Source organism: Octopus bimaculoides, chromosome 19 (assembly GCF_001194135.2).
Source record: "Octopus bimaculoides isolate UCB-OBI-ISO-001 chromosome 19, ASM119413v2, whole genome shotgun sequence".
NCBI classification, from domain to species: domain Eukaryota; kingdom Metazoa; phylum Mollusca; class Cephalopoda; order Octopoda; family Octopodidae; genus Octopus; species Octopus bimaculoides.
In genome coordinates, this window is record NC_068999.1 from 4,045,636 (window position 1) to 4,057,276 (window position 11,641).

General features: G+C 36.1%; 1 protein-coding gene across 1 annotated transcript in view; it reads left to right on the forward strand.

Moving 5' to 3' along the window:
- LOC106884053 (anoctamin-4) overlaps nt 1–11,641 on the forward strand; it is a 120,452-nt gene that overhangs the window by 80,951 nt on the left and 27,860 nt on the right. Inside the window, exon 5 of the mRNA XM_052974885.1 lies at nt 600–727. Coding sequence (XP_052830845.1) covers nt 600–727 — 128 coding nt within the window. The remainder of the gene's footprint in view (nt 1–599; nt 728–11,641) is intronic.

An 11,641-nucleotide genomic window follows, 5' to 3' on the forward strand; every position in this document is an offset into this window, starting at 1 on the left:
ATGGAAGACCAGCAGTCGCCCATGCATACCGGCCTCCCCTCTCCATGCCACCAGTGTTATCCAAGGGAAAGGCAAAGGGGCCGATACAGCTTGGCACCAGTGATGTCGCATCTCATTTCTACAGCAGAGTAAACTGGAGCAACGTGAAATAGTGTCTTGCTCAAGAACACAACACACAGCCTGGTCCAGGAATTGAACTTACTACCTCATGATTGTGAGCCCAACTCTCTAACCACTGAGCCATGAGCCTTCCCTGTGTGAGAGGTAAACACATAATAAAACTCAGTAGCAACCCTTAAGATTGGCACTGCTACCCCTTCCTTTAGACTCACTTTTTCCCTGTTTCTTTTGGCAATAGCATCAAGTCATTGCAGAACCTTGCATTCTTTAAAGTTACACAACACAGAGAAAACAACCACAACAGTATATTTGTCCTGGTGAGGGTAGAAGCAAGCATTGCAAGGGACAGGTACCACCTGTTTCAAACAAATCATTTGTTTTAGGAAATTTAAAAAAAAAAAAAAGAAATAATAATAATAATAAGTCAAAATATAAGTGAAGAATTATTTTTGATTTTTTTTTTTTCCTGTTTATTGTAGAAAAACGACATCAACGTTCCAAAAAGTTGCTTTGACAAACTCTACTCACCGTTTAAGTTGGATTCTGATATTGTGAAAGAAGAAGATAACTATTTCACTGCACCGTTTAATCAGGAGAGATTAAAACAGTGAGTATTTGAGTTTTGTTTCTTGAGATTCTCAGAATTACATTTGAATCTCTTTTAGTATTCATATCAACTCTTTTACCATTCGCACCAACTTTTTTACCATTCACATTATTTCTTTTAGCATTCGCACCGACTCTTCTTTAGCATTTGCTGCAACTCTTTTAGTCATTGCACCAAATCTTTTAGCATTCATTCCAACTCTTTTAGCATTTGCACCAAGTCTTTTAGTATTCACATCAACTCTTTTATAATTTGCACCTACTCTTTCAATATTCATACCAACTCTTTTAGTCTTTGCACCAAATCTTTTAGCATTCATTTCAATTCTTTTAGCATTCATTTCAATTCTTTTAGCATTCATACCAATTACAAATTGTATTTCAATCACACCCTAATTCTAATATTAGACATTATAATCGCACATCTGAAGCATGAAAGAATCACAGACTTACTAAGGCACCCATGTATATATTCCTCGCCAGCTGACATAATTATCAACTGCACTACAGAGCATCCACCCATCTACCATTCCACCCATCTACCCATCCACCCATCCACCCATCTACCATTCCATCATAAATTCATCAGTTATTTCTGTTACTTTTCTGTATTATTATACGTCCACACAGTAAATAGTCAGTACTTGCCACTAGAAAGATAGGCTATTCTGCTCATGTCTCATATATCATCGTTTGGTGTTTGCGGTAAGAAATAACCCCTTTCTCACATTAAATATTAAAATCTTAGATGTTAATTTATAATTTACTTCTCTTCAGAATCCCAAGGGACAATGCTTACTTTCAGTTTCAGAATCGAGACAAATTTCCCATGGATAAGATGCTAGACCTTTCTTTGAAAGTGGTTCTTGTTTTGAGAAGACCAACATGTTCCCTCATCAACTCTTCAGTACTAACTAACACTACCTGCTACACAATAGTGTTATACTTCGTTGTTGTACCTCTTTACAGCTAGGTGGACTGAGCTGTTGTATGTCCTTGAGCAGTTGCAGAGCCTCTGAGCAGTTGCAGAGCCCCTGGGCAGCTGCAGAGCTCCTGAGCAACTGCAGAGCCCCTGGGCAGTTGCAGAGCCCCGTAGCTGCTGCAGAGAATTTGAGCAATTGCAGTGCACCTGAGCAATTGCCGTGCACCTAAGCAATTGCCGTGCACCTGAGCAATTGCCGTGCACCTGAGCAATTGCAGTGCACCTGAGCAATTGCAGTGCACCTGAGCAATTGCCATGCACCTGGGCAGTTGCAGTGCACCTGGGCAGTTGCATTGCACCTGAGCAGTTGCAGTGCACCTGAGCAATTGCAGTGCACCTGAGCAATTGCAGTGCACCTGAGCAGTTGCACACAATGAACTCACTACTATTATGAGTGTTTCAAGTCTCAAAAATGCTAAATAGACTTTTTGTATTTTTTGCTAATTGACATCCATTGAGTCAACAAATCAAAGCTTTTCTGTCCGGCTCTAATGAGGGAGATATTGGAAGTGTGAGGTGTCAATCATCTCAATGAATTAAAATCCATTTCACGCTTGATTAATTATCCTAAAACAGACTCCACCCTTTCTACATACGGTAGATCGATTAAAGTTATCGATCTGGTTTGTTCAGTTTCTGCAATGGAAATACATCAAGAATAGAAATGTAAGTCGCTTTCATGATCGTTCCTCGCCAAGTGGATATATTGTGTTGACAGGAGACAAGTAGTGGTAGTGGTGGGGGACCTGATCATGTGACCCCCCACCCCACCCCCGTGAAGTGAAGAAAGCAATTATATAAACTTTGTCGTATTGTCACAGGTTTTAATGTAGGAAATGTGTCTTAGTGTCCTTAAGGAGAGAAAACAGAAAATAACAAAAGACGAAAAGAGATTAATGAACAATGGCATTTCTAAGGTGTTATCTCTCTTTCAATTTGTACAAGGAAATAATGTTGTTTCTGTTGTTATGGAGACAGGGTCAGTTCTGATTGTTGTTGTATAACAATAGTCAGATCTGATTGAACAAAGGTGGGTTATAAATGTTCTTGCTAAGGTTGTTGTTAATGTGACAATGGTCAATTTTGTTGTTGTTCTTGCTAATATAGACATGGTCACTTTTGTTGTTGTTGTGGTTAGCCATACTCTCATTTTGAATACAGATATATTGTAGCAGTTATTGGTGTTGCTAATGTAGCCTGGGTCAGTTTTGTGGTGGTGGTTGCTAATGTAGCCTGGGTCAGTTTTGTTGTGGTGGTAGTTGTTGCTAATTCAACCTGGGTCAGTTTTGCTGTTGCGGCTAATTTAGCCAAGGTGAGCACTGTTGTGGTTGTTGCTAATTTAATCAAACTCCCTCTTATTGTTATTTTAATTGTAATTGTTGCTAATTTAGCCATTATCAGTTCTGCTATTGCAGCAAGAGTCTTTGTTGACAATTCAATGTGGGTCACTTCTCTTCTTGCAAGTGTTGCTAATTTAGTCTGCTTCAGTTTTGCTGTTGCAGTTGTTGCTAATTTAGCTACTATTGTATCTGAAGTTGTTGTTGTTGTTGTTGTTGTTGTTGTTGTTGTTGTTGTTGTTGTTGTTGTTGTTGCGAATTTCAGCCCAGGGCAGTTTTGTGGTTGTGATTGTTGCTAATTTATCCAGGGTTAGTTCTGTTGTTGCTGTTGCTAATTTATCACATTCAGTTCTTGTTGAACAAGAATATTATATTATCAATGTTGTTTATTGTCATGATGGCGGATGTTGCTGACACAGCTATGATCAGGTTCTGAATAATTAATCTAATTAGGACCTGCTGATAACAAACTATTCTAATATTCAGCAGTGTTTCTATCAACTCAATATTCCAGCCCCCCCCCCTCACCACATGCCTTATCACCAGATTATTGCTACTGGGAGGTAGAAGGGGAGCTGCAACTATTATTATTATTAGTAGTAGTAGTAGCAGCAGCAGCAGCAGCAGCAGTAGTAATAGTAGTAGTAGTAGTCGCAGTAGTAGTAGTAGTAGTAGTAGTAGTTGTAGTAGTATAATTAATATCATTAAGTAGTGATACAACTACACTAATTAGCAAATGATTTCTTCTGATAATCCTCTAGAGTGGTGTAGGGATTATCAGATAATCAAATCCTTCTAAAAGTAATGATGTCTGGTTGGTGTGTCTGGTGGTTGGTAAGAAACATTGTGCTGATCATTGTGCTGACCATTGCTCTGCTAGAAATCAAAATGTTTCAGTCAGTGTGGCACCAGATTTAGTGTTTCTGTTCTGCAGTGCAAAATGTTTAGTTTTCTCTTGTCTCCTTAGTTTCTTGCTTGGATTTGATCTCAGAACCTATGGTATCATGTGAGGCACTCCAGAACAGCAACGTGGGACTATTTCTCTGCAATGGCCCACGACGTCTAGTATACTGTCTAAAATCAAAAATTGTTGTTCTATTTCAAACTACTACAGTAACAACCATAACAATAATAATAATAATAATAATCTTTTCTACAATAGGCACAAGGCCTGACATAATAATAATAATAATAATAATAATGATGATGATGATGATGATGATGGTGATGATGATTGCCACAGGGGCATCAAATGAAGAGGACATCAAATGAAGCATAGGGATGTACATAAAATCAGATGAAGAAGAAAAAAAGAAAACATACTATACAAATATAAAGATAAAGTTTTTCTTGATTTGGGTGAGGTGGGAGGCGGGGATCTCCAGTTGGAACCAATCAAAGAACTTCCACAGATTCAGGATCCCCTTGGTTACCAAAAACGAATGCATTTTCCCAATAGTATATGACCTACAGATATAGACTAGTTCCATCCAGTCTTGCCATTAATTTTTCAAGAGTGGTTGGAACCAAAAACTAATGAAGCAAATGGTAAAATAAAAGACTGTTCAATGGTTTCCTTGTTTCTGGCGTCTTGCATTCAGGAGGGAGTTAATAATGTATAGATGGTACCATGGATCTCTTTTGGACCGTATGGTTCACCTTGTGTATCTCTGCTGGAGATGATCCAATATAGTGTCCCCCACCACTGATGTGGTTCCTTCCACTCTCTCCCTCTACCACCATCATAGATTATAAAATATTTATAGAGTAATTAAGGCGGCGAGCTGGCAGAATCGTTAGCACGCCAGGTGAAATGCTTAGCAATATTTCATCTGCTGTTACATTCTGAGTTCAAATTCGGGATCAATTAAATAAGTACCAGTTACGCACTGGGGTCGATGTAATCGACTTAATCCCTTTGTCCTTGTTTGTCCCCTCTTTGTTTAGCCCCCTGTGAGCAATAAAGAAAGAAATATTTATGGAGTAATTTAACTACTGCATATGTCTATTTAATATCCACCACCACCACCACCACCACCACCTCCAGCACAGGAACAGTACTGTCACCACCACCACCTCTACCACAAAAACACTACAGTCACCACCACCATTAGTTTTACTGTAGACATAACCCTAATATTATCTTATTTTCCTCAATTGTTAATACAACATAAAGATAATAATTAATGTCAAATAGAAACCAGACAGGAACATTTTTTTTCACCACTTCTACAAAATCTAATGCACACACACACACACACACACACACACACACACACGTGTGCGTGCACACACACACACACACTCAATCTACAAAACCTATCACAAAAACTATACATTATCTTTATTAGATAATTCACCAAAGGTTCTTAATAAGAAATACATTCATTCATTCTTTTCCTTCGTTTTTCTTTCATTCTTTCTTCTCACATACAATGAAGATATTGATTCATGTCGTTCCTTTTTCCTTTCATACATTATTTCCAGTAATAATAATAATAATAATAATAATAATAATAACAACAATAATAATGATGATGATGATGATGATGATGATAATAATAATAATGATAATGATGATGATGATAATAATAGCAAAAGTTCTTTTGGCTGTGGTTATCTCATCTGCCATTGTTTCCCAATCATTTTTTTTTTCTAATTGTTTTTTCCATCTTTCTCATATCCATCTCTGTTCTGATTTCAGCAGATTTTCTTTACATATTATTATTATTATTATTATTATTATTATTATTATTGCTATTGTAGTTGCAAAGGCAGAGTGCCTTTCACCAGACTTATTATTGTGTACAATTTTCTTGTTTTGAAGCACATTACTTAATATTTTTGTTGTATTGTTTTGTTAATAAGCCAACCAATATTCTATGTGGCTGGTTGGCTTTGTTAAATTTTTGCCCATCTGGGCAGAATATGTTGTTGTTTGTTTTTGTTCTAAAACAAGAAAAAAAGAAAATATTCCCATTTAACAAATGAAAAACAGGAAAAAAAAAACATTGCATCAAATTTTTCAGCAAATTGTCAAAGGGGTGAAACCAGAGATTGGAAGAGCTGTTTTGGCACCAACTTCCTCCATCTCCAATAAAGCATCACCCTTCCTGCTCCAGTAAAGCGTCACCATTCCTACCACCACGAGAAATCAAAACAAGTAGGCAAGTGATAAAAACTATAGCAACAATAAAGAAATTGAAAATAACATTTATGTAAAATGAAAACTTACAAGAAAAAGCATCTCGTTGTCATTCAACACATCTACACATTGCATCTCCACTGCCACTAATACCATTTATGCCAACACAAAATATGAAAATACTACATGCAAAAATAGTGTCAGCAGGTTTGCCAACACAGCTCACCAAAAGTAGAAAGAAATTGTTTTAAATTTTGAAGAATTAAAAAAATTCAAAACAACATTCTCATGAGACATGAGCAAGACATTGCACTCAGTATCCCAGAATCCACCTAGTAACAAACTAACCTCAGAACGGTTGTATTTGAAACTTTAGCCATAAAAAGTAGAAAATGGAACAGGTGACAGCAACAGATTGAAAAGTGCCTCAAACTAATCTGGAACACCAAAACACATCATCAGAGCCAAAAAAAAAAAGAATAGAGCACAGTGGATGTGAGATTCCCTCCAGAGGATGAGGCCAGAAAGATCTTCATAACTAATCTAAGATGGGATGAACTGGTCCTTATCCCAATCTCACTTGGTTGCAGTGTAGTTAGAATAAGGGTAGTCAGAAACAAACATTTACTCTACAGATGCAGAGGCTGTAGAAACAAAATTGGTCTGATTGGGGGATGGAGCTATTGATCCAAACAGATTACCAAAGCATGGAATTTATCCCAGTCCTGATCAGTCTACCAAATGATATAAACCTATATATGGTTGTTGAGGGCTGAAGGCTGAAAGGTCACTTGTATAGTGACACAAACCACCTTGAAGCTTTCAGTCCACAACAAAGGAAAGAAGAAAGACCACAACTTCTGCTGACACCATCGCTACCACAACAACAACAATAGAAGTAACAGAAAACCCAAAACAACAACAGCTATATTATCAAGACAACACAAAAAAATCTTCCAGAGATATGTCCCTCTCTGACTTACAGATGTTGTGTGACAAAGGGGTTGGGGAAGACATCAAAGGGCAAACGGTAACAAAGACAAAAAAAGGTTTCTTTGTTTTATTTTTACTGTTTACACATTTCCATGCAACCCTTTGCCACATCATATCATATTGTATCGTTCTGTACCATTTAGTGATTGATAAAAAAAATCATCTTATGTCTAAATTAGAAACATTATTATTATTATTATTATTATTATTATTATTATTATCTATATTTCTTCTGATGTTAGAAATCCTGTTATTTCCTTTAAAAAGCTATCAATAATTAATTAATCCAAGATGTATCACTGGTTCCTGTATTTTTCATGTGATAGGCAAAAAGAAAAAAGAACTCAACACTGCAATTGAATCTATCACTTATGCAATCACTTGTACCTACTTACAGCTAAGTAGACTGGACTATGGACAGTTAAGGACACAGTACAGTGAACTATACCACACCGTGGTACCTACTACAGCTAGGTAGATTAACTGGACAATAATAATAATTATAATGATAATAATAATAATATTAAAATGTTAATGATAATAATTCTTCATTCATACAATAATTATTTATGTAATTATTTCATTATGATAATAATAATTATAATCTATAATAATAATAATAATAATAACAGTAATTATCATAATCAAATAATTAGTATTTGTTTTATTGAACATGTCAATTAATTATTATTTCATGTTTCAATTAATTTTTCATATTTAACTCTCATATTGTATCTTTTTTTCTTTCCCTCTTTCTCTCTCTGTCTCGATCTTTTCTTCTTCTGTGAACGATTTAAAATATATCGGTCCTAACTCTCCTTTCCATGGGAACAGCAATCCGTAAGAAACAAAATCATCTTTTGTATCTGATTTGAACCCAGTTTTTTTTTGTGTGTTTTATCTTTTTTTCCATCCCGAAACTTTTTTTTTTTTTTTCCCTTTTTGTTGCATGATTTTGGTTATACAGATGTTACAGACTGATTAACGAGTTATCATCTTGGTATAAGCATGTCATCATTCTTCTGTTCTTTGTCATGAGTCTTCAGTCAAAACATTTGTCATACTGCATGTGGTGTTTGAAACAAACTGACAAATATTTTTTCTTAAAAAAGAAATTCATTCCAGTTCCAACTCACAACACAATTCTTTCTGTATGATTTTTAATTCTTGTTCAAAACCAACTACAGAAAACTATTTCATCATCAATTTCTCCATCGTTGTTACCACCATTTTCATTATCACCATCATCACACATCCTCATTACCATGTCGGTCTTAAGAAATTTCACCAAAAGAAATTTCATTTGAAACACTTTGTTTTCTTTTTAATGTTTGACATTGAATAAAGACTTGCCTATTTAAATTTTTTATAAAAACTTTTACCATTTATTTTCAATTTTATTTTTTAAAATGCTGATATAATACACTTTATTACTGTCCATACAACAAATTTGTCTTACAATGAATTTGTCTTATGTTTGGTTTTTCCTATAAGGCAAAATTTCCTACACTAAATTTTCCAGACATGACCATCATGGTCCATATAGAAAAAAGTTCTTTTAATTCATTATTGGTTTGTTGTTGTTTTAATACTAATGAGTGGTAGTTTTAATTATCTGTTTTTAACACCACCACAAACACTGCCACCAACAGGTCCTAGGTGCATTTCAACAGGACCCACTTTGTTGAAAGCTTTCATACCAGGTCTCATGTGAGTTTGAGGGAAACCACTTTCTCTCCTCTTGCCAGCAACCCTAGAAAGGGTTCAGGAGCACTAACCCACTTGTGAATAACCAATATATTTTAAGTGAAAAAAACAATTTTTATGAAAAATTTGATGAAATTATCTAAAAAATATATATTTCACTCTTACCTTTGAAACTTCTTAATAGAGTATGCTTATATATACATTTCTAATTGTTAGCCCTCCTAATATATATATATATATCTTTGTGTATTATCATCATCATCAATATCATCATCGTTTAACGTCCGTTTTCCATGCTGGTATGGGTTGGACGGTTCGACTGGGGTCTGGGAAGCCAGGAGGCTGCACCAGGCCCCAATCTGATCTGGCAGTGTTTCTACAGCTGGATACCCTTCCTAATGCCAACCACTCTGTGAATCTAGTGGGTGCTTTTTACATGCCACCGGCACAGGGGCCAGAGGAGCTGGCATCGACCACAATTGGATGGTGCCTTTTACATGCCACCGGCATTGTTTCAATTTCGTTTAGTTTTTTTTTTTTGTGATATTTTGTCTTTGTCTTCCATTTTTCTTCATCTTGGTGCATGTCTGTGTGTCTTGGAGAAATAGAGTTGAGATGTTTGGACGAAGTAAATTTGGATTTTCTACCTTGACTATTTCCATTCTTAATTAACATAGTTAAAAATTAACATTATTAATTATTTATATATTTATTTTTTGTTAGATTTTTTTATGCTTTTATTCCTTTGTTTTTCTTCATGATGTTGTTTTGTTTATCATTTGTACATACTAATCCTTGAGCCATCCCTCCCCTTTCACTGTTCCTCTTGACCAGGACTTAAGAATTGGGAATCGCTTAATGCGGAAAGTGATGGTCAGTGTTGGAATACTGTTGATTATAGGTCTTCACAGTCAGAACTGACCTTGGGCTAAACAATAACTTGACGGCGTTGGTATTAAGCATCACAGAAGAGAGGTGTAGTCCATGCTGAGCTTGGCCTATGCTGGACATGGTCCATGGTGGACTTAGGTCATGCTGAAATTGGTCCATGGTGGACTTAGGTCATGCTGAAATTGGTCCATGGTGGACTTAGGTCATGCTGAAATTGGTCCATGGTGGACTTAGGTCATGCTGAAATTGGTCCATGGTGGGCTTAGGTCATGCTGAAATTGGTCCATACTACTGATCATATACAAACAGTGGACAACAACAAAAATATTGCAGGAGAAATATGTGGGTTTATGTTGGAGGCTAGAAAGGTAGGGGATGTTTGATAAGGGTCTTAAGGGGGAAAAGATCTGGGCAGAATAAAATAACAAATGCAAACTCACACCCCTCAATCAATTTCACCTCGCAAAACTGCAGCTGATTCTTCTAATCTCTTGCCTAAAGAATTTCACCTTTGTAGAATCCTCTGTTCACAAAAATGGTTCTGGGAATAGCACCATTGGAACAATACCTAAGGAATACAGAATGGGTTGATTGAGTGTGGCTGTTTGGATGCTGTCAATTTGTTACAGCTGGGCAGATATTCATCTTGTTTTAACATCAGTACCTGCTAGCAGTGGAGGCAAATATATTCATGCAGAAATGTACGCATGCAGGTAAAGAGAGAGAGAGAGAGATTACAATTTATTAATTGAAAATGATTGACATGAAGCACTTTCCCTCTCCTCAGACACACAAAAAAAATATACTCACACACATAAACAGAGAGAGTGAGAAGAAGAAGATGAGAGAAACGTTAAGATGTCTGATGTAAAATAAGTCGGCACCAAATCAACAAACCCCAAATCGGTGGCACCAAAACAGCAGTGCCAAAATAATGTCTCTTACCCACTGGAACAGCACCCCCACCTAAGGAAAGCTTCCATCTTCATTACCCATTTTGCAGTCAACTTCACACTCCATAGACCTGGCACACAAATCTCCTTCCTATGAACTCCATCCATCTCTCATTTCATGGATCAGTAGTTTTCTATCAGATCGCACCACTGAGGCATGTGTTGACAGAACTCTGTCGACTATGGTGTACCTCAGGGTTGAGTCTTGTCACCAATTCACTTCTTTCTCTATATATCCATGGCTCTTTGCACCAGACTCCATGGCTGCTACCCCTCCAACCAAATTCCCATGGGGGCTCCCCCTTCAACCAGCAAGTAAAAAGAAAAAGATCTCAGAGGATTCCCTCCCTATTTGACTCATATTATGAAAACAACTAAATTGATGGTTCATCTCATATACAATGCCAGTAGGTACCTAGATCTATACTGAGGGATCTGATGGATTCAGGTGGAGTACCCTGGGGTACCATTGATTTGTTATATTATATTTCTAATGTATTTCTACTAATTTATTGGTTTTACTAATATTAGTTTTTACTAATACTGTATTTTTATAATTTGATAATTTTAGTTTTCAAGCTATTTTTACTGTAATGTTCCTCCTGTAGTGCCCTTTTGGCAAATAAGAAATTATTTATGATTATTATTATTATTATTATTATGATTTATATTGTTATAATAATAATTATTATTGCTGTTGTTGTTTTGAACTTTTGATCTTTGAAGTAACATATGTCACCTCTCGACAGAATCTCTCTCTCTCCTATCTATCTGTCTATCTGTCCATATTGGTATCTGTTTGTCTCTTTCTTTTCAAGTCTTTCCATCTATGTGCCTTGGAATTTCTCTCTCCCTCTCTTTCTCTCTCTCATATATATATATATATATATATATATATATATATATA